The sequence below is a fragment of the Fringilla coelebs genome, assembly GCF_963513975.1.
Source record: "Fringilla coelebs genome assembly, chromosome: 16".
NCBI lineage: Eukaryota > Metazoa > Chordata > Aves > Passeriformes > Fringillidae > Fringilla > Fringilla coelebs.
This window is the reverse complement of record NC_140042.1, coordinates 4,208,268-4,236,179: the sequence shown is the minus strand read 5'-3', so window position 1 is coordinate 4,236,179 and position 27,912 is coordinate 4,208,268. Positions and strand designations below refer to the sequence as shown.

The window sequence follows — 27,912 nt, the reverse complement described above, 5'->3', positions numbered from 1 at the left end:
AGAAGGTTCTGCCACAATTTGTCTAAGTTCCAAATAAGGATTATTGCTCAATAATGGCAATGCAAAGCAATGTTTGTGCAGAACGTTGTAACTTGTACTACAGGCACTCATGGTCAATCCCATTTATTAAAAGCTCCTCTAATTTTCCATGCATATACCTAGAGGCCATTCAAGCACAGCCTTTTTTTTACAGCAGCACTGTAACCAAGTGACAGATTTTACAGGATTCCTTCCCTAAATCAGAGTACAGCAGAGACTTTCAAGCTGTGCTACATCGCTGAGGCAGAGGCTGACGGGCTGAGGAGGGGACAGGAGTGACATCCAGGTGTGGGATTGTCTGGCTGGCAATGAGGGAGGTAAGACAGCCCTTGGCAATGCACATGATGTCCCTCCTGTCCCTCCTGCTTCTTCCCACACCATTTTGAGCATCAAGACTTTATGACAGCTCTGTTCACACTGCCAGCAATAGAATCCTACAGGGGCTTATGTGGACCCAGTGCTGTGTGGCTGTGAGGCAAAACCCTCCCCAGGAGAGGGCAGCTGGGACAGCCAGAGCAACACCTTGAGCTGGGACAATGCTCAAGGTGACACAGACACGGCTCTGGTGAGAGGAACAACACAATCACTGTCCTGGAGAGCAGGGGGAGTCCAGATGCTCAGGTTTGAAAAGGGTAACTGGGACAGCCAGGCAGGGAGGGGCAAGGGGAGCAGGGTGCAACTCCATCAGTGAAGGAGAGCAGAGTGAATTCCTGAGACACAGCAACCCTTGCTGCTCAGGGCTCTTCCTTGAGCACAGCAGGAGTGGCTGCTGAACACCCCGTGTAAGCAAAGTGCCAAACACACACCAAAACCAGGCCAGGCATTGGGAAGGGATGTCAGGGCTGCCTCCACCAGCACAGCAGCACTCCAGCAAACAGAAGGAAACATCAGAGGAACTGATGCAGCACCTGACCACCAACCATGCCTGGAAATCCTTCCCTACAAACCTGGAGTCTAACATGGGCTCTTTGCAGGTCTTAATGATGCCCATTGAATTAAATTTTTTTTCTCCCCTTAAAAAGTTTGTATGAGGAAAGCAATTCATTAGCTGACAAACCTACCACAGAGAGATGCTGCTAAGCTTGCAAGAGTCAAGGGCATTCCAACTTCAGCTGCAGACAAATTATGGCTTAATATAACTAAGTGTGAATGCTTAATTGCTTTCAACTGAATTCAAAACCAGTCTGCTCCAAGAAATAATACCAAATTTTTCCATTCATGCCTCATGGATTACCTCTGGTGTTTAAGATTTAAAACTGAAGTTTCTCATAAGAAATCCAGAGCATATGCCAGTAGAGCTGAGAGAAAAGAATAATAAATGTGAAATTTAATTAATAAAATCATCCAACAAAGACTGTCTCATCTCGTGCTCTCATAGCTGTTGTAGTCCTACACCAAGGACTCTGCTTGACAGGAGGATGACTGCAGGATTCCCACGTTTTCCCAGCAGGGTCTTCTATTGCCATAAACCAGCAGAAGGCTTCTTTAGGGAGTCCTTAAAGGCTTTTTCAGGGGACCTGGAAAAGAATGCACATGTCCTAGCTCCTTCCAGAGCTTCACAAAACAGCAGCATTAACCCAGGTGAGAGGATACACTGTCAGTTGAACTCTGTAGTCTCCTGCTCCCCCTCAGCTGCTGCCAGACCAGTTTTTTAAAGCAAAAACCCATCAGCTCTTTCAGTTCCACCAGGTTTTTGCTCATTCCTGATGGGAAAACCTTGAACCTGCACTAAAACAAAAGAAATTTCACACCTTACACGTTTCAGTTATCTTGTTACTGTCCACTCAGGAAATCAGGGATAAAAGGTCAGCCCAGGTGCAAAGAGAAAACAGGAGAGTGCAGCAGAGGTCAGAGGGGCAATGAAAATACAGCAGTAGCAGAAGAAACACATCAACATTCTGTTATAAACTTTATTTCAAAATTCAACAGTTCAAAGAAAATTCATTGCAATTGTTTTAGCTTTTCAAAGATCCCAAAATAAATTATATAAAATACTTGCACAGTTCTAAATATTAAAAAGATCATAAAAATTAATGGCGCTCTCATATGCCAAGATTAATCCTTTTCCATTTTGACTACATTAGAAGTTGCCTGTGCAGGGATTATTTTTAGAGCTATGCAGGAAACAATACAGTTTTCAGGTCTTGATGCCTCAGTAAAGATTTACAGGCAAAGGCACTTAAGGGCAAAAAGAGATCAAGAGAGATAACATCCCATTAAAGTCAGATCTCTGCACTCACACACAATCTCTAACTAACACTGCTGCAAACTGCAGATGGTTTGAAGTCAGATACATTATTCCATATCGACAGGATGGAAAGTGTGCTTTTAGATTACACTGCATACAGGGGAGTTTCATTTCCATTCAAGACCTTGACACCCCCACAAGGTTTCCAGGGCTTTCTACAGAGGTGTTTTTCAGAAACAGTGTGTTTGTACAGGGCCTATCTTGGCAGATTTGAGCCTCACTGATTTTTACTGTCCTCAGCTCCCTGTTGAGGAAAATGCCATTTATTCAAAAATTAACTTTTTCTTCCTTCTTTGTGCCACATTTCTTCCCAGATTTATGGGTGCTGGCATTCAGCTAGATAACCACAGAACTAAACCTAGTGTCAATCACTGCTCCCCCTCCAACACATTCCATCCCAGTGCACAACAGCACAACACCTAAGGCTGATACTGTGCAGGCTTCCCTTCCTCCTGTACCACACCAAGCTCCTGATGTGGAGTGAACACATAATTACCTTCCAAAGCAAGGTATGAGTTTGAAGGCCATCTCAATGTTAGTATCAGATCTTTGATAGCTGGGAGACAGCACTCCCAAATGTAGAAAGTTTCAGACACATTTTGATTCACCCCAGAGAACACTTGTTCCTTTTCAGCCTGGTTTCTGCCTGTGTCTGGGTCATGCCAAGCTCCTATCTCCCATTGATCCCAGAATCTCTCTCTGGACAGTGCTGCTGCTGGCCCCATGCTCAGCTCAAACACAAGCCCTTCTGTTCTGTATCAACTTCCTAATACTGTCACATTGCTCATTACAGCACAGTAAAGTAAAAGAATGATTTCTTTATTGCATTTGCTGCCCCAGTACCTCCCTATAGGATGACAGCCAGGCAGGTATTTGGTATCAGGCTTGGTCCTGATACATTACACACTCTGCCTTTAATGTGTCAGGCCTCATCTCTGGTTACTCTCTGGAGAGATCCATGACAGAGTCACAGTTACAGACCTGAAATATTATACACAACAACTCGGTACAGCACTGCTTCCATTTAGCAAAATGACCCTTCTTCTTAATGTGGCTTCCAGAAAAAGAAAGAAACATATCCCAGCTTCTACCAGAAGGATTCTATCCCTTTTCTTTTATGTATATTTTTTTTATCCCTCCTGCAGATGATAGTCATGTGACCAAAGCACCAGGAGGAAAAATTTACCCAGTGGGAGTGCAAATGACATTCTTCAGACTGCTTTGGGTATGAAGAGCTCCCAAAACTGCCTTTGGAAATAGCACAGGCAGCATTTCCACCGAGGGGATTAAATGAAATCAACTGCATTGTGCTGCAGCCATCCAGTTTCCTCTTTGGCTCTAAGTACTGGCACAAACTATGATAAGCCTCAGATAGTCTTCATTGAAATCCCAGAACTGAGACAGCCCTGACTTATTGGTATTCTGAGAAACAGTGGTGACTGATTTTTAATTTAGAAAAGGTGATAAAAATCTTATATTTAAGAGTGTGCTTTCTGTTTACAGGAGACTTTATTACTCTTTGATGACAAAGAAACCATTAGTGTTTCCAGAAAACCTTCACCACGTGCTTGTAAAATTAATTTCCCCTTCCAATAAGTATCATGATTTATCTAGCTCACCTTAAAAAAACCCACACACATTTCAATGTCTTTGAAGGATGTTGGTGCAGCAGTAGGAACTATCCAGTCAAAAAGTACAGTCTGCAGAGCAGATCTGGAAAGACCCCCTCTGATGAAATCCTCAACAGCCCATCAGGCTGTTTTGTTTGGTCTTTCCATAGATAATTACACTGTGAGTGCTTTTTCTGGATGCAGTACTGATTTCTGTTATAATCCAACCTACCACTTCTGCTCCCAAACCAAACTGCCTCAATTAGATATGAGCAATGTAGTCAGGTGAGCATTCCAGACAGTTCTATCTCCTATGTCAAATATTTTTACACATTAAGGGTTGACCCTGCAAAACAGACACAATTTGTGACTTTGTAAGGAGAAAAAACACTCACAGGGGCATCCCTTCACAGCACACTGCTGCTAATACACGCCTGCCCTGACAAATCCCAAAAGCTGATTATGTCATCAGACATTTCAACACAAAGCAGTACTACACATGTCATCATACCCACACAGGAAAAGGTCAATAAATAAGAAAACCCAGCTGATACTGACCCAGTGGGCCTAGAATAGTCCTATGGCAAAGAAATGGCTTTCTAAAAGCCTTTACAAGGTTTGCACAGTCTGTAAATGTTCAATATAAAAATAAAAAGAAAGATATTAAAATATGATACAGTAAAAATTTTAAATAGTAAAGCACAGATAACAAATACCAGTTGTACCCCTTTGCATACATGGGCTAAAAACTGGAGTTATGTCATGTACCATTTTCTGATTAAACAAATTATTTTATTGACCTGAAACAAAACTTTGTTTGGCATTAAATATCTTAAGGCTTAATTGCTTTCATTTAGATTTGGCAAGTGAATTTATAATCCTCATGAAAAATATTGAAGTGTTTGGTTGAGTTTTAAAATCCAAACTCTCTGTGTACCAGGAGGGTAAGGTTAACAGTCAGTCAGTGGCTTTTAGCCATAAAGTCTGCAGAGAAAACATGTCAAAGAATTACTCATTTGTGGCTGAAATCACGTGAACTGTCATTAAAAAGAGGCTGACACTCCCCCTTTTTCCATCTTTGATATGCTTGATCTTGGTACAAATAGTTTTGTTGGTGAACCAAATAATTCCAGACCACCAGAGGCTGTTAGCAAACCTTAGAAGTGGGTGTGGCTTTTCTTCACCTGCAGCAAGGGAGGGACAACAACATCATCGGAGTCGTCGGAGTGAGCCTCGGAGTGAGCCTCGTCCAGGACCACACAGGGAGCAGAGCAGGACCTGCCTGAAAGGATTCCAGCAAACAGCTCATCAACACACAGCACTGACCAAAACAAACCCTTGGGGCAAGTGGGCTATGCTCTGAGCCAGCAAGTTTCCAAGCTTAGCTGGAGTCATCCAGTTATGGATGACTGTGATCTTTTTGTGCGTGGAAATATTTGTGTTCCTCTTTAATGAGCCACAGTGAACAGCAAGGGTTGACCTGACACACTGACACATGAGCTCTCTTATTGCCTTGAAATCTTTGCAAGGGGTTGCACACACCAAGTAAAGCCATTTGATCCTGAAGCCATTGCAGGTCAAAACCAAATATTTATTAAATGGCCAGAAAAGGAAAAATTGACCCAAGCTTAAACTACACAGAGAGGTCACAATGAGAACTTGACTCAGATATGGGTAGAACAAAGAGAAATATGTACAAACAAAGGTAGAAGCTTTCAGTCACTGCCTTGAACCCTTACACATGTAAAACACCCAAAATATTGTAACATGCTGTTCTACTGTAATGACAATAAAAACAGTGACCACACCATTGGGGTTTGCCCCTTTTTAAAAAATTTTGTTTCTTTGCTGTTTTCTTGGATGCGTTTCTGTGCATCTCAACCATTCCAGTGTTTGAAGAAGTGTTCAGGTTGTGAACGGATATTCCTGATGACTCCAGTAAACGCTGCAGAATCAGAGGCAGAAAATGAATATGTACAAAGTCCCTGACAAAGGAAGAGCAGAACCAGCAGCTTATAACCCCTGTGCAAGAGATGTAGGAACTAAATGATGACTGCTATTAATACCTTCCAGCACAATATCCTCCCCTCAGCTATTAATACCTTCTAGCACAATATTCTTCCCTCAGCTCCACTTATTTTTCAGTTTCAAACATAAATTCTCTAAAAAGACTCTCCCAGAGAAGAAAACAAATCAAGACAATCTGTGGTAGAAAGAGGAAACTGGCAAGAAGCCACAGTCTGAGGTTTTGACCTGAACTGGAGGGCACACAGAGAATATTATCCAGGGACAACAGACCTGCCACAGGGCTTGTAGTGAAATAAGAGATTCCTGACACAGGAAAAAAAATACCCTGGTATGGAAGAGCAGGCATACACAGAAAGTGGAACATGGAATAAAGAAAAGGGACCACAAATGGCCCAGGAATAGGAAAAGAGTAACAGAGCCTGTGGATGGCAAGGGGGATGCAGGGAGGCCATTATATTACACTGACCTCAACCTAAAAAGCAAGGAAACACAAGATTTTCTAGTTGTCAAAATCTTCTCTTCACCAGTCAACAAACAATGTCAGAGTTTTTCAGGGAGATTTATGAGATAGTAGCACTGGTGATATGGAGGAGCAAAGGGAACTGCCAAAACCAGGCATGATAACCAGAAGAAGCAGCCCTAAGAATAAACATTATATATGAAATACCTTAATATTATCCAAATCATGCTTGATTCTATCCTGCTCCTGACACATGAGATTTTCTTGTCCTCATTTTCAGTTTGATACCAACTTTATCTTGGTGCTTGTGAAGGCTAAGCACTGATATGAGTTAAGGGTTGTATGTAAATTCATTATGATTCCAGAAAAGCCTGAAATGAAGTTAACAGTTGCAGCCAGAGTGGCCAGTAATATGCAAAGAGAAACACTGCCCTTCATCAAGATTGCTGTGCATGTACAGAACATATTATTCCTTCCTGTCACTCCCCTGACAGAACAAAACAAAACACAACACCAAGGTTCACAGGCTGAATCGTTAATTTCTCTTTCATTTCATGGGAAACAGCAGAAATGGCTTTATAAAATCTCCAGGCCCTGAAGACAAGCAAAGCAGCACTGAATAATACACTTTAATTTTTTTTTTCTTTTCCTAGAAAATACAGAGCAATCTAACCTGATGCAAACAATGAATTGTAAGTCTGCAATGCCACACCAGGATTATATACATTCATTCTAGCAGATGTATAAGGTGTTTTAAAAGACATTTTCATCTTCCCCATTGTTCTTCAAATAATGCCAAAGGGGTAGTGAATTGAAATGATTTACTGCAATACAGATATTGACTGAAAGCTTAAGATCATTTTAAGACCTAGAGGTCATGAAATGCAAGTCTGGACTTGGGACAAATGAAGAAAGAACTTGTCCAACAGTTGCATGATTTAAAGCTGTAAGAACTTGATGGCTTTTAAATCACTCAGCTGCTCAACAAGCTCCCTGTCTCACATCCTTCCCAGGCTGCAGGATGACCACTGAAATCCCAATCTACCATCAAACCCCAGTTTTGCCAGTGGATTTTTCTAGCAGTCATGAGCTCAGAATGGCAGGGGTGGACTTTTAGTTAACTTTAACTTTAGTTTAAGCTACATAAATCCACATGGCAAAAAACCAAACAGATACTTGAGGGGTTGCATTTACAGCAGGATGCTCTCCTTCCTTTAGGAGGCTTTTCCTAATTCATTTTTTGGGAGATTTTGGTTAAACACTCCCATGCACCAGGACCTAATACTTCAGAGAGCTCAGTGCCAGGCAGACTTTTGGGCAGCTGTGCAGTTACAGAAGCACATCCCCAATGTGCCTCTCCACAAAACACCTGGATACATTCTGTCCTCATCCCAGACTTTGAAAACATCTCCCACATTGATAAAAATCAGCAGCAAACAAAACTGCTCTGCTCCCAATCACTCCTTTTTGATATTCACCAGGAAAGGATTGCAAGGAGGAAAGTTTCAGAGTATGGTTTCCTGTCTCTCTTCCAGTATAAACTATCCCAGAACTTCTTCACTCATCAACTTGTCATCATAATCTGCAATAAAACTTAGCTTAGAAGACTTCATAGCTAGACAATGACTGTGCCCTGCTGGTACTCACATGACTGTGTTCACTGGGCTTGCCCCATCTTACACTCCTCTGTGGGTCCTAGAAGGACTAAACATTTAAGGGCTTTTTCTCTTTGAGCAGAGTTTCACAACTGATTTACCCTGGCTTTAGAGTGAGCATGCCAATAATGACCACTGCAGTAGAGCTCAGGCAAATCAAGGTGCTGCAGCACTGGTTTTTTCCTGGACACTATCACCAGACATAATTAATGTCACTCAAAACTCAAACATCTTCAGAAGCAAGAACTTCCTCCACAAAGCAGAACGTGCCTCTGAATATGGAACACAGTGAAGTTTCTTAAACACATTTTCTTCCACTGAAGTGTTACCTCTGTTTTCACAAGCCCTGCAAATCTGGCTTATTCCCCACCTCCTATCTTAGAGAAACAGCCTCACTGCTTACAGCATTCTCTGTCTCTGAGCAAGCCTGCAGGGACTGAGAGCTTTTCATTGACAAAAAAAAAATGAGCCAGTGTTCCTCAGGTCACACTCAAAGTTGTTCCTTTTTTCCCCAACTGGTCCATAAAAGCCTAAAATGTCCTACTCTGGACAGAACCAGCCCTTTTCAATTTAACTCCATTGAAGCTGCATGTCTAAGGCTGTCTTATCTGCAGCATTGCTTTGTCTTTCTTACTCAGTACTTCTAACATCCTCCTGAAAGTCTCTTTGGCTTTAACTCCATCTTCTCACAAACAGCAAGAAGGAATTAAAGCAGAAAACCAAAAGGCACAAGAGCCATAAAAGAGACAGATTTTCTCAGTTTGTATTGCAGTAGTACTTGCTGGCAAGGTTACCCAGGACTTCATTTTTCCCCTTACTGCAGCAACTGAAGACTGCTGAAAACACCATGACCAAATGCACATGGCTGCCTAGGATGGCTCTTTTTAGCAGATGTCTGTCTGTCTTCTGTAGAAACTAAGTCAGGGTGGTGGAAATGCTCTCAGCTTGTCTATGGCCAAGGGCCCAAAATGTGATGGGAAGTACCATACTCCAGCTACAGGGCTGAAAAGGAAGCACAGAGGCAATACAGGGGAACACCATGTTCCCTCAATAATTACCACTTACATCAGAGAGATCTTCCAAACCACAGCTGGGACAAACAGACAAAGCTCTGTGAAGAAGCTGGTGCTGAGACAGTCAGAGCTTTTCTTTTTTATGCAGGGAACTGCACGTGCCAGTAGAAGCAACATGCCACCAAATGAAGCCACCCACATGGAGCACAAGGCTGCACATGTGTGTGCACATGCAGATGTTCTCTATAAAAATGTGCAGGCACCCACTCAAAACACCCAGACTTTCAAACATAAGGGAGGGAGATTACCAAGAAGAGGAGATGTGGGGACTGAAGATTCCTGGAGTGCTGCTGAGCCTGGTCTCTCCTCTGAGATGGAAACTGCAGGATCTGCTATCTCACTGGGGGTACTGGGCACAGAGGACCTGCAAAGAGACACACTCAGAGCATGAGGCACAGAACAGTGTTTGCAGTCTCTCTTCACAGGTTGAAAAGTTTCTTGTGTTGCTGCTCTATCACCTGCAGAAGTGAACCCAGACACTGAACAGAGGTGACAGCCAAATCCCTGCACCCTGCCTGAGCTAAGTGACTGAATGGCATTCCAGCTTCTCCCTCTTCTTCCTCCACATAACCCTTCACCTGCACATGTCAGGGCTCCAGACTCACACATTAAGCAAATGTATCAGCAACCTGTGTGATAACAACAGTAACCTTTCTGTTCCACAGAGTAATTATTTCCCTTTACTTTCACTCACTGCTATGGAAGAGAACATGCAGCAGGACATGGGAAGACTCCTGCTGCCACAAAGCTCCTTTTAGCTGCACATCTTTTGAATCTTCTCAAGAACTAGCTCTCCCTTGTCTTTTTTCTAACAATGGCTATGCTCTCCTTCTCTGCCAAGGAACCCACCCTAAAAATCTATTTAAAAATACTCCTCTCCTGTAATAAAAATGATTTTGCTGTTGCAGGTTGCAGAAGTATCTAGTCCTGGCTTACCTCTCCTGAAGGGATTCTGTACGTGCTAAGTGAGCCCTGAAAATGGACTGGATGAATGTCACAATCTCATCTCTCTCCTTGCAATCAGAAGAAAAGCTCAAGGAGTCTGACATGGAAGACAGGCAGGAGCTCTGCAAAGCAATCAGATTAAAGAAAACTGACCTTTTACGGATTGCACAGAACCTTTCACAATCTTCTTGATTGTGAAACTGGCAGTAGAACAAACATCCCCATCTTTTGGTCTGCAGTTTTTAAGGTTCTGTAAGACTAAATCAGCAGGAAATGCAAATCTGATCATCATGTAAGCTTTGAAGCATCAGCATTCAATTAATGAAAGAGCAGACACCTGCAAGGAAAGTTCATTTATTTTCCAGGAAGGAAACCTTTTGAAGATTAAGGAGGTAAGACAACCTTCATAATGGATTTATTTTCTACTTGTATCAAGCCAAGTATTCAGTCCTCCTACATTGGGCCAGTTTATCAGAATCACAGAGCATGGAAAGTACAATCAGATGGACAACCTGGATGGAGAATTACAAATTAACTATAGCCTGCTAAAGGTCCAAAGGATATTTATATAACCTGGCAAATGATTTACAGAAACTGAATGTTTAATTTGTAAGGAAATTTTTCCATATTCAGAACTGAATGATCTGGACATGATGGAGGACACCAAGTCTTAGGTTGAGCATGCCTCACCAAGACTCCTTTAATTTTCAATCCAATAAAAGATGTTTTCCAGATTCTTATTGCTGAACTCTGGTGAAAAAAGTTCATCTATTACTCCAGTGATTGAGTAGTGAACCCTTGAGAGCAGGTAAAGTTTTGAACAGCACTCTAAATTAGTGTTAAAGGGTGTGCTACCTGATGGGAGCACTAGGGGAAAAAAAAGTTACAGTGTTACAGACCACAAGGCTGAGAAGTTACAGCTTTACTTCTAAGAAAAAGTGTGAACTGCAGAAAGTGAGAAGGGAAGCCAGGGAATGAGCTCAACGTCTTTCTAGAATTGCAGCGGTGCTGCCAACCAGCACATTAAAACAATCACCAGGTGATTCAACAAATTAAGCCTGGAAGTAGAGTCCTTTACAGGGCAAGATAAACACAGAGTGATGCTGGGATCCCCACCTGTCCCCACAATTACCTCGGTGTGAGACTTTGCATCAGGCACCCCAGCATCCAGCAGCACTTTCTGCCGAGATAAATGTCCTCTGAAGGCTGCCTGGAGCAGAACAACTGCCTGCCATGGAGAGAAGTGGCCATTAGCTCCTCTGAAAGACAACCCACAGACATTGCACCCCCAGGGGCAGCTCTGGGGTTTAAATTCCATCTGGGAGGTGCTCAGCACTGATCTTATCCAATGCAGAGAAGTTGTAGCTGCCAGAACCAGCCTGAATTTCACCAACAGAGCACCATGCTCCCATTGCCATGTCAGATTCTGGCTCCCCAGAGGGCCCTGAGATGCTCTGCTGCAATCAGAAACCAAACCAAGCCTGGCAGACCTTGTGGTGATTGCACTGAAGGCAAAGCCTTCCACTCCCCTCAGAGATTTTACTGGGTTATAATCAACAAAAAGCATTTAGAACAGCATGTTTGTGTCACATGGTTAGAATTAGTTCTAATTTCTGAAAGTGGGATTTTTAATGTTCTGGAAGAAACAAAGGTAAGATGCTACATTGTGTTATTTGAAAAAAATAGTTTAATTAAAACCTTTCTGCAAAACATTCATCAAGAAATGACTTTGTGTGACAAACTTCTCATTATCTTCAAAATTCTCGGAGATATTCTTCCTTAGCAAAAGCTTCAAATCCTATTTCAAATCTTTCTGAAGATTCATCATAATGAAAATTAAATCAGGATTAGAGTTATCACATTTAGAAAAACTTTATTGTCTGTTGGTATCAGATTTTGTTTAGAATTTTCAGAAGCTATGAAAAATTAGAGACCAAAAATGTGAGACCACTGACAAAATACATGAAACAAAATCAGGATGTCAGAAGGAAGATTATAGCCAGCCTGAAGAGCAAATATTGTCTTGGCTGTTTGCCCTTTGATACAAATCAAATCTGTTGTACTGTTTGGTTGGGTGTCATCAACACACTCACCTCATGCAGAGCAACTTCTTCTTTCTGAAATGAAAAATGCCCATGTTAATGCCACAAATATAAACAAGTTTTAGCTAATAAAGATTTACCCAATTTTCCCAATAATTAAAAGATACAGAAAACAGTTCTCCCAGCCCCTGCCAAACTCAAACAACATAATCTTTCAAGATGTGTGGATAGATGCTAAAACAAGACAAGATTCAGAAGGGGAATAGCTGTTTCCTGATAGGAGAATCTCACCTTGGTTTTGTACATCTTCCAGTATCTCTGGATAATTCTGGCTGCCTGTTCTTTCCTGTGACTTTCTTTGCCTGTAACTGTGCAGACTGGAGGAGCCTGCAAAGGAGAATTTCTAAGTCAGCACAGTAAAGACAGAGCTGTGAGGGAACAGATTACAAATGACTCAGGAAAATCAGCACCAGAGCTCATCCTGCCTGCAGGGCACAGGGAAGTTCAAGAGGAAACTCTTAGTTCTGAACCCTGTTTGTGTTCAAACTCATCATGGAGATGACTCTCAGAGTGAAACACATCCCTGCCCCCTCTCAGCCCTCAGCAGGGCATGGGAATGGAAAAGTTTCCATTTGCACATACTCCTGTTTTTCTGTGCATTGCTAAGGCACTGCTAACTCACTGCTTTGTTGCTCAGAAATGATTTGTGTGTTAGCAACAGACAGAACAAAAATCAGGTTATCTGATTTTGCAGTTCTTCTCCAGGAAAGACAAGTATTAATTAACCAGGGAGGTCTCTTATGCTTCATCCTGGCAACTGTGGCCCCATAATCATGTCTTTAAGCCTACTGAGAGTTGGCCATTGTATGACACCAAGCTTGTGTAAGTTGGCATAAATCTACTCCTCTATCTTAATGAAACTAATTAAGGAAAGAGGAAAAAGGAAGAAACCAAGAATAAAACAAGATCTTGTTCCAATAATTTCTCCCTAGGTGTGGTTGCATATTCCACCTCTCACCACTTGATCCTTTTGATCCCTAATTATCCCACCCTACTTGTCATACCTCAAATGCCAAACAAAAGTGAACTGCAAGTTTAAAAGACTAATTTAATTTGTTGGTATAAAATTTTAACTAGAGGAACAAGAGATTTTATAGACTCTGAAAAAACCTCTTGATTCTGTGAAAAGAATTTATTTATAACCTAAAACCGCCGAGCTCCAGGCTTAAGTTTAGCAAATGGATCATGTCATATTAAAAATGACAACCTACTATTAAAATGAGAAATTGGTAGGAACTTAGTGATAATTACAAATAATGGGAACATTTCAATAAATGGATGGTTACTGGCCAAGAATATATATAGTCTGCAGAGGGAAAAAGGAGCTGTTTGTTGGCTGTTTTTAAAGACTCCAGTTATTTGGTATTCAAAACATCCTCTAGCATCCATGAGCCTGTAACACACAGAAAAGAATCTACAGAATGGCACACTATATCAGAAACCAGAGCCCTCTTAAGCCACTGGACATTTTTATTAGTATTTTTTACTATGTGTATTTCAGGGTCTATTTATTTTTAAGTGCAAATCAAAATCCCCAGTAATAATTTCCAAGTATTATTTAGTGAAATGAGATTAACATGGCCACAGTGCCTCTGAAAACAGCTCTTCAGTGCCCATCCATTTCTGCTGCCCAATTACCTCACTGGGAAGAGGGACAGAAGATTGCAGAGATATCAAGTTCAGACATATTTTACAAAACCCCAAACTAATTCAAGAGCCACACTTAAGACTGTCCAGGTTTAACAGAATATATGCACAAACATGTTTATTAGGTAGAACACCTCAACTCTAGGAAAACTCCATTTCACTTACTTCATTGTATTGACATCTTCCTTAATTCTTGACTCAAATATTATGTTCCACCAGCAGCAGAATTAAAACCCCCCTCTCAATTTCCTTGATTATGAGTGTTCTACATCCTGTAAATCTTCCCATGAAAAAGCACCTCACTTCCATCCTAACAGAAAAGCAAGTGAGTATTTTCTGACTGGACAGCTCTTGTGCCCTGAGTGACCACCTGGCCAGCAGAAAAAACACTGAAAAGGGATTTTTATCTTTTGCCAGTCTGCCAGGGAGCACATTTACCTGTATATCCATTCTTTGTCTAACTCTCAACTCCTACAAAACCTCCCTCTCTCTACAAAATCAGACTGAAATTAGGCAATGGCTTCAGATGTTGTAAGAAGATAAAAGTAACCACAACTTTTTATTTCTTTTAAGTTTTGAGAAAAGCCCCAAACACTTAAAAGTTTAAGTCTTTTGCAATATTACACTGAGAAAGAAAAAAAGCAACGGCAGTGAAGGGGATCCCAAACAGAACAGCTTCAAAAAACTCCCCAAGTTGCAGTGTTAATTATTGAAATAACTTACTTCCAAAAAATATTGGGAGTTAACCATCATTATCTCTATGACAAGATTTAATGCTGCACAAGTAGCAGCTCTTTAGACTACCAGCTCCATTTGAAATCTATATCAGACACAAAGAAAAAAGAAAAACACAAACAAAAATGTGGCTGTACCTTGTTAAGCTTTTCCACTGTATCTTCTCCAATTTGTCTTTTCTCCTCCTCCAGTTTTAACTCCAGTTTTCCTACTTTCTGTGTCAGGTTCTGGATTTCCTCACTATGGTTGGAAAAGCAAAGATATTTATAGCTTATAGAAATTTTCTGTTGAGCCTGCTTTGAAAATACTGAACCCATTTCATAACACTTGGTTGGTTTGGGTTTGTTTTTTAAGGCCAAGGAGGGAAACTGCTCAGGATGATACCTGTTCTCACAGTAACAGACAGATAACATCAATTCTCAATCTGTGATAGCACAGCCTTATGTTAAAATTAAGAAGTCTCAAGGTTACTGTGGTAGCCTTGATACTATTAATGATGTATTTAGATCTGCTACAGTTTTGTATTTGTCAGTCCTTTCTCACAAAACAATATTGAAATCACTTTTTTTGTGCCTCCCTTGCAGAGGATTCTCATTCACAGTTGTGCAAAATGCAAGGAGTAACTGGAATGACACAGAGGCAATGGTCTAGAAACACAGGCCAAGGTAAAGAGAGTACACTTTCATAGAGAAAAAAGTCTGAGTCCAACATAAAAGCTTTTTCCATTTATCTTATGAATTTTTATTATAATTTAGATCTTATTTTTACTATACTACTTAGTCTTCCCCTTCCTCTAAAAGCACTCTATAGAAGTCTTGCCCTAGTAACTTACTCCATCCCTCCAAACACTTCTGCTTAAAAGAATCCCCAGCTTCTTGCAGTTCAGATGAACTCCTACAGAATTTGAGCCACTTCAAAAGAGAATTATACTTAAGGAGATTTTTTTTTGGGTTCCAAAAGGATCTATTAATACAAAATGCTTTACCTTAAAGTCTGCTCTTCTGTATTCTTTTCCTCCATCTTACTCTGCCACTTCTGCAGCTCCAGCTCCACTTCAGCCTTAGCCTGCAGTAACTGCTTGATATCTAATCTACAAAGGTACAAGGAAATCTCAGTGATACCTGAGACATTCATACTTCCACCAAGTAGTTATTTTTTCTGTAAACCTCTGAATCAATTGGGTTTTCTCAAATTTGTAAAGTAACTGAATGTTTAATTTTTCCTTTTAAACAAAATGCAGTGCAAGCACCCATTGCTGAGGAGCAAAGGCCTCCTCACGTGCTCTCACTGTGCATTTTTGTTCAGAGGTGACACAGGAGGCAGAGTGTCCCCAGCACACCTCCCTGTGGGCATGTCCCTGCTCACAGTGCTCAGATTAACCTCCCCCAAGGCCCTGACACACCAAACAGTCCAGGCAATACAAACTGCAAATCAATCACTTATGGGGAGAACAGAAGCCACAGAGCATCCCAGGGCAGAAGGAAGGTTTAAATGGAGAAAGTGGAAGATCAGGACAAAACATGTTGGGGGAAAAAAAAAAACCCAAACATAAATTTTTACAGCACAATACAAGCAGGAAGTGCTGCATAAACACATAACCCTTCAAAGGGTTTTCAGTGTGGCTGGCAGAAAAATAAGCCTTGAAAAATGTGCTAGAAACAAGCAGAAATTCTCATTTTCCATCCTCTGGCTTTTCTTCTTCAATGTAATATTATGAAGCAAATAGGATTAGAAAGAAGCTTTTGAAATAAAAACTGAAGGGATTCTCAAAATTAATATTCTAGTTGAAAATGTGAATTACTTATTACATCATTTCACAACAGGATCAGAAATGATGAAATACTTCACACCCACAGAAGAACATCCCAGACAAGTCACACTTACTCTTTACTGAGCAGGAGATTCTGAAGTGCCTGCCTATCATCCTTCAGTTTCTTCACCAGCCTCTGGAGGCGACAGCATTCCTCACCTAAATGTTGGGGTGCTGGAAGGTCCAGGTCCACAGAATGTGAAGATGACTCAGGAAGCACTTGTGATGCCTCACTGTCACCTAAGGACACCCTGCTGCTCTCCATGGCACACACTTTCTAAGCAGGGTAAATTCACATGGAAAACACACACACGCACAAAAGAAGAAAATTAAATTTAGCGTGAAATTACTTTATTTAGGCCATGAGAAAAGATCAAATGGAGGTTAATTCTAAAATGTGCATCTATATCTAAAAAGTGTGAGAGAAGAAAACAGGGAGGGAGGGCTCATGTATAGGCAGCAGGTTATGTGTGTGAGGCAGAATGCACAAGGCTGAGACACTGAAGGACAAGGCAGTGGTTCTGCATTTTCTGCTCCCAGACAGGTAAAAAAGCCCCTTAACTATGATCACTTACTTTTTCTAGATCCAAAATCTTCCTCACCAGCCTTTGTCTGCTCCACTCACTATAATCTAAATACAATAACAAAGCTTTAAACATGTAACTACATCCATGGGGCAACATTGTTCTTGCTTTTTGAAACTTCTGGCCTTAACAAAAGACCATTTAAAGATGTCTGAAAGCCAACTTTAAATATCTACCAATGAAAAAATGAGAATGGGCATAAAATATTTGACTTCTAAACCAATTAGTTAAGAAATCAATATAAGCCACTCATGTTCACCAGTTTTCAGCTATTGAAAAAGTTCCCTCTATCAATTCCAGTTTAGAATTCCCAAGGACAATAACAGGGGAAACACAGATCTGACTGGAGAAATCAGACTCCTGAAAGAAAGTTCTCATTCCAACTTTGCCACTCCTGAATCTTCACCTTTGTACTAACTCCCTTATTTCTCCCTTTGTAGGGCCCTGCTGTCACACATCTTCCAGATGTACCCAGATCCCTTGCCCCACCCTCACTGGTTTTCCAGCACACACTTTTTGTTTTACTGTGAGGAGGGGAAGTGCTCAGCACGTGATCCAGGTCCTCCTTCAGCCTGCGGTTCTCAGCCTGCATCTCCCTGATGTTCCTGGAGAGCCTCAGCACTGCAGCATTCAGGGCCTTCAGTCGTTTCTGGGTGTCTCTGCCCTCTGCACTTGGAACAGGGATCAAAACCACAAAGTTAACTTAAAAGCAGAGAACAAAGCAGCAGCAATAAAAAGAGTGGAGCAGCTTCACTACTGGAGTCAGATGGCTGAGTTGACAGCCTCAGTTCCCCCACAATAACATTTCTCAATGTTTTTTTTACTTGGGGAGTTACCTCTTCTTTGAAAAATGATCATCTTGCTCAACACTTCCACAATTGTTTAAATTTGTGTCAAAAAATTTGAAACATTGAAAATTCATTTATTACTTTTACTTCCTCCCCCACTCTGTTCCATTTATGCACAAACAAGGGCACTTGTATGAATGTTATTTATCTTATTTTCTGTTTGTTTTGCTAACCAACCTTACAATGCTTTACCAGCACTCTGTGAACTTCTGATTTAAAAAATGCTTCAGTAAACTGTGAGACTCCTCCAAAAAAACTGTCCAGCACAGAGAGCCAACCTGCAGGCTCTGAATGGCTTTTGTTCACTAACAAACATTGAGACTGGGGGAGAGAGAGAGGGACAGACAGAGATGGAATAACTCTCAAACAAATCCAACACCCAAGTGTATTTCCAGATAACTGGAAATGGTGCTCTACTGTAAAAGAAATTATCCTTGTGTCTATAAACCCCAGAGAGATCTGAGACAGATTTGAAGAATAATATGAAAATGAAAAGCATCAGAAATGGGAAAGCGTGTTAAAACAACTTTAAATATACTACAGGGATTTTAAACTTTTTTCTAATAAAGGGGGGAAGAAATCTGAGCTTCTAGTTATGCAAAGTTGTAATGTTTGTTCACAAAATAGACTTTTAGTGAGATGAAATATATTTTCTTTATTGCTATGAGAAAATTCCCAAAACCTTCCTTCTGGAAGTAAAGGCCTGAAGTAACTGATGGACTTAGTTTTGCACAAATGCCACTGCCAGTGACAACCACAGAACAGTTTGGAAGGAATCTTACATCCCTTCCACTGGAATAATTACAAGGTAAAGGGGGAGAGAGCCTAGAGTTAGCATATCAAAAAAGGCTGAATTTTTAGATAATCTCCTTTTTAGAAATTAAAAGGAAATGAAGAAAAAACCAAACAAAATAAGGCTGTCCAGGTGTCATGGATGACTATCCCCACAGCTGTCCCAGGCAGGAGGGAAAACAAAGTAAAAACCAAAACACATCATACCATCACAATGGGGTAATGATGGCAATGATAGAAACCATAACCAGACATTACTTTAGGCTCATCTAAACCTAAATTAAAAAAATCTATTTCAGTCCATTTTGAGAACTTAAAAAGTCAGTTTCGAGCTGCAACTGGGTACTACAGCTTCACATACAAATAACCAGACTTCAGCATTAACACTGACAAAAAGAGAAGGCAAATGCCATTTACTTCAGCCAGAACTAATGGAGACAAACATCATGAAAGAAATACTCTCAAACAACTCTTTCAATATGCCAGAGTCCTGACCTTCAACATGATTTATTATTTCAGTGCTCAGCCTCTCCAGCAGAGACTGACAGTCATGTAATGGAAAGAGACTGCCCTGACCACCACTTTTTGAAGCTATGAATAAATGAGGACAAGGAAGAGACCTGGTGACTCATTTTCACCTGTAAATAAATTAGGTGTGATGGCTTAGAGCCTTGAGAGACTGGTCACTGCAGGCCTGAGCCAAAAGATTTATTTTTTAAAAAAAGTGACAAAACAAATTGCAGTTCTCAATCCACAAGTGACAGTGAATTAGGGAACTCAAGCAGTATAAATAATGACCCAAAAGAGTTCTCACATGTTTCTACCAATCTAAATAATTACACTCAATGTTAAGACAGTTGTCTGTACTTAACACTAGAAGGTCAATTATATTTTGAAGGGGTGTGGTAACAAATTTTACTGTCCTACAAGACACTCTTACCCTTTTTTCAGCTCAAATAACACTTACTTGCACTGATGCTTTTAATTTGCTCTCTTAGTGCAGCTTTGTCTTCTGCCTTTGTGCTTTGACTTTTATTGCCTCTATAGGCTGCTCACCCTCATCACCATGCCCACACCTGCACACCAGTGACAAGCACTACTACAAGCTTCTCTGACACAATTTACTAATCAGTGTCTCTGTACCAAAGGAAAATCATGTTCACTCCAAGAACATTTTCTTTGCAGCATACGCTCTAGAGCAAGATGCAGAACTGACTCAAGTGTGAAATGCCAAACATCCAGGGAGTTTGTTTTAATTACCAGTAATGCCAGAATAGGTGTGATGATGAGGGAAGATGTAACAGAGAGAAATTTTCAGCGCTATCCTGTACTTTTTAAATAGCTCTGGTACTTCTCCAGATCCACAGAATGATCTATCTACAAGCAAAAAAATGTGACTAAGACATATTTCAAGGCTGTGAAGCCAACTAAAGCAGTACCAAAAAAGCAAATCCAGCAATCTAAATGACAAAAACTGTTCCCATGTAGTAGTTTTCCATCAGTTAAAGTAGGGCTCCAGTGATGTGTCATACACATGCAAACATTTTTATCAGAAGAATTAAACATACTTTTTCCTCATAGTCTCAGACTTGGCCAGGAGGAGCTGGAGGCGATGAACCTGTGAAAAAGAGATTCCATCAAGGAGCATTAGCAATGTCAGCTTCCACAGCAACACATCTGTTCATTAGGTGAAAATCAGAACAAGACTCTCTGGGTAGTGGCAGAGCTAATGATGCCATCACTGAAGATCAGGCTACTGTTAAATTTGCTTTCATCTCAACATTACGCTTATGGATGTACAGTGGGTTCTTTATTTTCCTTTTTTCACTAACACATTCAACTTACTGAAAAAAACATTTTTCCAGTACAGCAGGAGCTGTGAGAATAACTATGAAAACCTGCTACCAATGACAGGTGCTGTTAAGGTACAAGAAACATATCTTAAACATTCCATTTGCACTTTGACTCAACAACTGCCCAGCTTCCTGTTCTGCATGCAACCTGAAGGACCTGCCAGACATACCTCTTCATAGTAGGTTTCCATGGCTAACCGCACTTCTTCCAAACCACTGGTCTTCATGTCTGCCTGGGATTCACTGAAAATAGAATAATTCAAAAAAGAACCCAGTCAGATCAGCAAAGACACTGCAAGCTGTTGGTTCATATGTTTTTGGCTTATAATTGCCAATATGTTCTTGAGAGTTTATTAAAATGTCTTAAGGAATAGAACACAAATGAAAAATAACATGGATTTCCAATTCTTTCTATTAGCTCATCCAATACAAGCCTCTACCCCCTGCCCCCTTGAAGTCATACTTAATAGTGTTGTCTTTCTCCTTGCACTGCTCTTCAAGCTTGACAATCTTCTGCTTTAATCCAGTAACCACCTACAGAAAGAACAAAGAGCTCGTGAGTCCTTGAATAATCTGTCTCTTCACAGGTCTATTCCTGTCTGCCCTGTCTTTATAAATTGTACCTAATCAGATATACTTATTTAAGTATTACATATTTCAGTACTTAGTAAATCATACACATCTGCTACCCTGTGAAAAAGAGCACACTGATGAAATCAGATGCTTGATTTCATAATGAGTTTAACAATATGGATATACAGGCATAAAATAAAAACAACATTGCCCACCACCTTGCCAACATCAAAGCAGCAAACAATAGGGAGAATACTGCCTAAACAGACTCAAAACAATGACAAAGAAAGCTCCCCAAAATACTGCTAATTCTAGATCATTGTTACTGCCTCCTTACCTGCTAACAGAGGTACAGGTTATGTGATTCCCTAACTGATTAGTCTTTCTGACCTAATTTTATTTTTTAGTAGTGTTTCACCTTAGCAAGAGGAAAAAGGACAAATGAAAGCAGAAAGTGATGAAGACACTCTTACCCATCCATTATCAGTCTTCTTTTCTGACCAAGCTCGTGCCAGTTCAGAGCCCTGAAACAGAAAAAGCAAGTGACCAACTCTGCTACTTGATTCTACTGCTGGCTCTTTCCACAGAATTTTCCAACCTGCTCAACTCCACAGTCACATCACAGTCCAACAGCTGAAATTCTGAACTCCCCATGCCCACAGCTTTCTATTAGCACATTTCTCCCAAGACATAGTTCTGCACACACTGACAGCCACAAGAAATTCAGTAAGATTCAAGTCTGACCACAACCACAAATACTTCTTGTCAGGGCCTGACAAGGCTGCTCTTCTGTTTCCTGGTCAGGTCTCAGGACTGCAAGCACCCATCATTCTGCAAGAGGTTAACTCCCTTCTACTCTCAGGCAAAATATTCAGAAAGTGGGCTCCTTATGAGACAGCATTTTTATTTTACCTTCAGAAATGAAAAGCATTTGTGCTAAATAAACTTATCTGTAGTGCATGCCATCATCTTCCTTTGAACTGAGCTGCACAGACCAGAAATCCCTTTACACCACCTCTGATATTCCAGCTCATCACTCCTAGGAGTCATCACACCACAAACTCCTACTCTTTTGCCCCACTTTTAGCCCCACAAGAAACCCCCACCCTGGAAGGATCCAGCAGTTGTTCAATCTGTTTATCCTTTCTGCTGTTCTCCTCCTCCAGGCGACGGAGCTTGGTCTTCATTCGGTCTCCCTCATTCTTCTGAGCTTGTATTGTCTAAAAGAGGGGAGAGGAATCTTAAGCACATTTCAGAAATAGAAAAATGCAGTTTTCACATGGAAACACATTTTGATGTCAAAATCAATCCAGTTACGATGGTAAAGATGACGTGGGAAAAGAGAACAAAACAGCCAAAACACAAAACCATCACATTGGAGCAGGGCAGACACCAGGACAGGACAGCTTAGGGAGGAGGGCAGATTAAAGGAGAAGATCTAACAGAAAGGCAACAAACAACTAACCACAGCCAAGTATTTTCCTACAGGTAACCCCAGAGTTCAACAAACCCAATCCTCACCCTACATACAGTGCACCAACCTCTACAGAAAACCCACTCTAGCCATATCACCACAGTGAATTTGCCTTAGACAGACACAAGTTTTAGTTTAGCCCTAGATTACAAATGCAGAAAAATGTGGTGGATATCCCAAGTTGTAGAAAACAAAGCATTCTGGATCATTAAGGCCAGGACAGATACAGGATGGATCAATCATGACTTTTTCTGTAATATCAGAGAAACTGTACCTTCTTCAGTTCTATAATTTCATCATACATATCTTCCTTCTCTTTGTAGTCAGGAGTTCCAGGAATGTAGCCTACAGAAAGGGGTATGTAAAATAAGTAGATCCAAAAGAAGTATTTTTAACCAACCAGAAACCTTGCAGATAAAGAGAAATATCTAGAACAGCACCAAAGTGGAAACTAGGTTCTTCTCCTTTCCTCGAAGAAGAAGAAAAACCAACAAGGAAATTAATTTTAGAAATGGAGGTGAAGTAGAAGTGTTACTGTATGAAACTTCTGCCAGACTTTGTAGCCAATTTTTTCCTAATTACTTCTCTGCTGCTATATTAAAATATCCATCTCAAGAAAGATACAAACTTCACAGACGACTGCAGTCTTCTCATCCCAATAAATCCATTATTTACAAAAGGTTTCTAAAAGATGTCTAAAATACATTTTTCTATTTATGCTTAACATGCACAAATATATCATCCTGTAAAGTTGCCAGAAACTGTGAATCACCAGTACATGTATAGGTGTCATTTTAAATGGAAGTGGAATTTTAAAGTTTACAGTTCTCCTTTAAGAAAAGCAGAATAAAATTTTGAAAGTTTGCTCTTCTCATAAAACTCATTTGATTTTAATGCCACTACCACATGATAAAACACTTTCTAGAGAAGAAGTAAAAGGAGTCAATTACACAAAATTTCAGGCAAGCAGATGGTTTCTATCAATGGTTCCTAAACTATGTTTTGAAGTCACAATAAATTGTCTACAGCTGTCCCATTGAACCATATTATATTTGCAACGTTTTCAGCTGCAAATGCATGGCAATTTGCAAAAGTTTTGAAAGCTAATAGTGATTCATTGCTCAAAAAAATTGGAAATCCCTCCCTTAACCAATTTAGGAATCTCACAAAGTATCTCATGGATCATATTTTCACACATGTATTTTAGTAAACTAAAATGGCTCTTGCTTTTCTTAAGCAATGTGTGTTTTTAGAGGGGAAAAAAATAATTCACTTTTATCTAAAACACCATTATAGAGCTTACCATTACTGAAAGAACGAGCATGTTTTGGCTTTTTCATTCCTAGAGCTTCCTTCAAATATTCTGGAGTACTACTGGAAACATTAGTTCGCACATGTCCCGTGTCACCGTCTGATTTCAGAGCATGGCTCATTCCTGCCAAGAGAAATGGAACAAAAATGCAAAAATCAGGGATAATTGTGAATTAAATTTGTGGAATTATTCTGAACAAATGCAACATGGAAAGCTCCAGATGCTGTTAATTATTCCCTCTATAAATGCCAATGCTCAAGATCAGACAATTCCAACCACCCAAATAAATAACAGTGAAATTAACTCCTGTGTAATCTTTAATCAAAAACCAAATCTATTTTTTAATAGTTTATATGTTAAGCTGTCCACAACAATGAATTTTATCCATAAATGCAAACAACATTTCTATACCTTGTTTCAGAAATCCCAGCCACATCTGCCTTGGGTTTTCAACAGTTGCATTCCCAAAACAAGCACTGCCCATTCCCTGCAGAGATCTCCAAGTTGCAGCTTTTCTAGGATACAGTTGTGTGCTTGAGCTGTAGGGAGACTCTACAGCAAAAGAAAATATCTCAGTGCTGCCTTCAAAAGCTCAAGGTTACTAAAATTCTTGTTGTCTTGTTCTTCAAAGTTTCCAGACTCAATCCTATTACTTGTAAAAATAGAATTTAACAGCATATTGCAGACTGGCTTATACAGAGCAATGGGACAGGCACATAAAAAAAGCCACAAAACCCAAAAAACTCCACTATAAATAAAAAATACAATTCTAAAAAATGAAGAGGCTTAGAAAAAGCACAGTGACAAGTGTGACTCAACACATGTGGAAATATTTATGTGTACAGTTTGGATAGGCATCTTTAAGATACCTGCACATCTGAATGTTGTTATTAACAACACTTTAGGGTAAAGCCTTCTTTGAAACATTCACTAGAAGCCTGTGAAGCAAGGCAAATGGAAAAGTATAGCAAAAAAACACAAATCCCAGAAAAAAAGGACAAACCCAATATTAAAACCGCAGATCTAATGATAAAAATAAAATTGTACTGGGAAAAAAACCAAAACAACCCATCACAACAAATGAAACAGAGAACCACTAAATCTACACACAGAGATCTACGACTGGATGGTAGAGAGTTCCAGTAATTCCAGAATCTCTCTGCACAACAAGTATCAGCATTTCTCCAAACAGACAAGGAGAAAAACAAATTCAGAATGATTGCCATCAGAGGGCAGAACACGAGAAAAAAGTAAATTATGCTGGAGAATCAAGAATTACAACCAACCTACAAATGTCAATATTTCAGTCTATACAAGCTGGACTTCACAGGTTACAGAACAGATCTCAAATAGGTGTGCTCTGCACACTGTAGTAAATAATTCTGAAGAGAATAATAAGATCTTATCTCAGATAAAGTTCTCAGTTCCTGTATCCTTCAAATGTATCCAGTTTTGCAATTGCAGACTAAAAAGTTTTGGAACACTTACTTGGTAACTTTGGAGGCTTGTGAAAAATCTTCTTCTTTAATTTCTGAAAGATAAATGGATTTTTGTTTCTGTATTGAAAATACTCAGCTTCTAAGATATCATATAATCTCAAAATTGCCTTCAATCTCCCCTTTTCTGTGAAGATCTTTTGTTCTAATAAAACAAAACCTTTTCTATAGAAAAGAAAAATAGTAGCATTAAGCATATGCAGATTTGGGCACAGCAATGGTGACCAGAATTAAGGTGGTGCCAACTGAAGTCTGATTATACAGATAAACTGTCAATTCTTGCTCAGAACATGAGACCTTTCCCATCAATATTAAATACGAGTAGCAGAAAATTCAAATTGATCCCTAGTAGAGGCTGATCTGTGGAACCCTTTAGTTAAAGGAGTCATTCAATTCTATTAAAACTCTCTAAAAGGATTACTTAAGCCCACAACTTGATAGAACAGCAAAATAAAGGCAAACATAATTTGCAGCCCCAGTGCTGAGAATCTGGAAGGCAGAATTACATCTGAAATTAGAGGTTTGTGACTCAAGCCCATTGCAGTGCCACTGTTCACTCTCCTCTCTGAGGGCTGCTTGGTGAGCAGGAGGCAGCACACAGATGAGCAGGAGCTCCAGAGGGGTTTTGGGGCATTTATCCAAACTCACCAGGGCTGTGTCTGACTGGCAGGTTGTCACAGACAGGCTGTCATCTCCCTGCAAACACAGACAGGACATTTGCTACTGAATAACTGCTTGTAATACACATCCAGAAAACTTGTACAGTTCAACAAAGCTGGAGAGCAATACATTCAAACAGTAAACACTGTGCCCAAAGCCTCTGCTTCTCTTCCACTGCATTGCTAAAACATCAATTGTTTAAGACAGAAAGAAGACATTTTTCAAAAACACTAAAGCCACTGAAGGATGGTGGGGCTCTTGCTGCAAAAGCCAGCATCATTTGCTCTATACAAACAGTTTTGGGATATTGTGAAAGTCACTTCAGAAATGAACCATCATAGAATGCTTTAGGTTGGAAGGGACCTTTAAGATCATCCAGGTTCAACCCCTGTGCCACGAGCAGGGACACTTTGAGGGCACCTGGGTCACAGGGACTTGGCACTGCAGTGCACAGCATTGCACCAGCTGAACTTTCAGCTGGGTCTGCATGAATTTCTCCACCATTTAATTACAACTCACCCAGCTCTTCCTCTCCTCCCTCACCTGTGCTACCCCTGCTCTGCTATGGGATTGTTCAGCTCTTGTATTGAAATGGAGAAGTGCTCTGGCCAAGGGAAGAGACCTCAAATTCAAGGAATATGACAAGTTTCCCTCCCTCTCAAATGCAAGCACATCCACAGCTGAAGGAAAATTTCCACTTAGCTTCCAAATTATCTGGATGCTGCCCTCACAGAAAGACCTTTCCCACTTGCTGCTGACTCTGTGGCACTCAGCACCAACCTTTGGACAGATGCTGATCTGTGCCTGTAAGAGGCAGGGGAAAGGATGAAGTATTTTTGGAAACCCTGGCTGCTAGAAGAGGAGCAAGGAGAGCAGGTTAAAGAGCCTGCCATGCTGGCTGAGAGCAGGCAGGGATGTGTCCTCACACACCAGGCCATACAGTTTTTCATTTCCTGAGGCAATGCTCCTTGCAGCACACTGATTAATTTTGTTATTTTACGGTGTCTCATTCTGAAATATCTCTCCCTAACTGCAGCTATCATGTTTGGAATCAGACAACGGGAAGGGTGCTCAGCTTTGATAAATGGTAACAACAAAACCTTGGCCAGGACACAAACATGCAGTAACAGCCCCAGCACTATTGCCTGGTAACTTTCACAGCCCCTTTGCTCCTGCAGAACTGCCCCAACCAGAGCCAGCAGGCAATAGAACCTGGGGGCTCCAGAGGGGCTCAAAACCCCCAGCTGGCTGCTGAGGGGGTGGGAGACAAACACCAACACAGAATCACAGAATTATCTGCGTTGGAAAGGCCCTCCAAGATCATTGAGTCCAACCTATGACCCAACACCACCTTGCCAACCTGACCGTGGCACTGAGCGCCACGTTCAGCCCTCCTTTAAACACCTCGAGGGACGGCAAATCCACCACCTCCCTGGGCAGTCCATTCCAATATCTAATCACCCTTTCTGTGAAGAAATTCTTCCTAACGTCCAGCCTAAACCCCCCTTAGCACAGCTGGAGACTTTGTCACCTCTGTGCCGTGCTGCGGGGCACTCGGGGAGACACAGGCAGAGCCCAGAGTCCCGCGGGCTGGAGAAGGCAGAAGCCATCCCACTCCCGCTCCGAGCCACCGTCTCGCCTGCCCGGCGAGCTCGGGGATGCTCCAAAGTTTTGCCCCGGCCTCGCGGGAGCGTTTCCTGAGCCCAGCCAGGGCCGAAGCAGGCCTAGACCCGGGGCCTTCTCCTCCTCCCCGCCGCTCTCTCCTTACCAGCTCCCCCTCCGCGGCGGCCTCGCCGGCCCCCCGGGCCATGCTGGGAGAGCACTGGGAAGGCCTCACGGGGCGGCGGGGCCGCGGGGCCCCCTTCGGGCCGTGGCTGCCGGCTCGGGGCAGGGGGCAGCCATCGCCCCCCGGCGGCACTTCCGGGTCGCGGTAACCATGGCAACCGTCGGAGGCCGGGGGTGGTGACG

The 27,912-nt window shown here is 41.2% G+C and overlaps 1 protein-coding gene across 3 annotated transcripts; it reads right to left on the bottom strand.

Moving 5' to 3' along the window:
* Nucleotides 1-81: 81 nt before the first annotated feature.
* IQCE (IQ motif containing E) lies at nucleotides 82-27,867 on the bottom strand. 3 transcript variants are annotated; one of them, XM_084216372.1, is made up of 23 exons: nucleotides 27,713-27,867; nucleotides 25,933-25,980; nucleotides 25,277-25,319; nucleotides 24,200-24,340; nucleotides 23,780-23,911; nucleotides 22,751-22,821; nucleotides 22,109-22,222; nucleotides 21,476-21,526; nucleotides 20,893-20,963; nucleotides 20,600-20,672; nucleotides 20,145-20,194; nucleotides 17,450-17,607; nucleotides 16,928-16,983; nucleotides 16,427-16,629; nucleotides 15,528-15,632; nucleotides 14,680-14,782; nucleotides 12,392-12,487; nucleotides 12,152-12,175; nucleotides 11,191-11,286; nucleotides 10,050-10,180; nucleotides 9,362-9,477; nucleotides 5,054-5,179; nucleotides 82-1,556 (listed from the first exon to the last, which is right to left on the bottom strand). In XM_084216372.1, exons 1-22 carry the CDS (start codon nucleotides 27,752-27,754, stop codon nucleotides 5,055-5,057), a joined length of 2,049 nt encoding a protein of 682 aa, XP_084072498.1. In that variant the 5' UTR covers nucleotides 27,755-27,867; the 3' UTR covers nucleotides 82-1,556; nucleotide 5,054. The 3 variants fall into 3 exon arrangements, with proteins under 3 accessions (XP_084072498.1, XP_084072499.1, XP_084072497.1); XM_084216373.1 differs by having other exon boundaries at nucleotides 5,082-5,179; XM_084216371.1 differs by lacking the exon at nucleotides 82-1,556 and having other exon boundaries at nucleotides 1,861-5,179.
* Nucleotides 27,868-27,912: the final 45 nt, after the last annotated feature.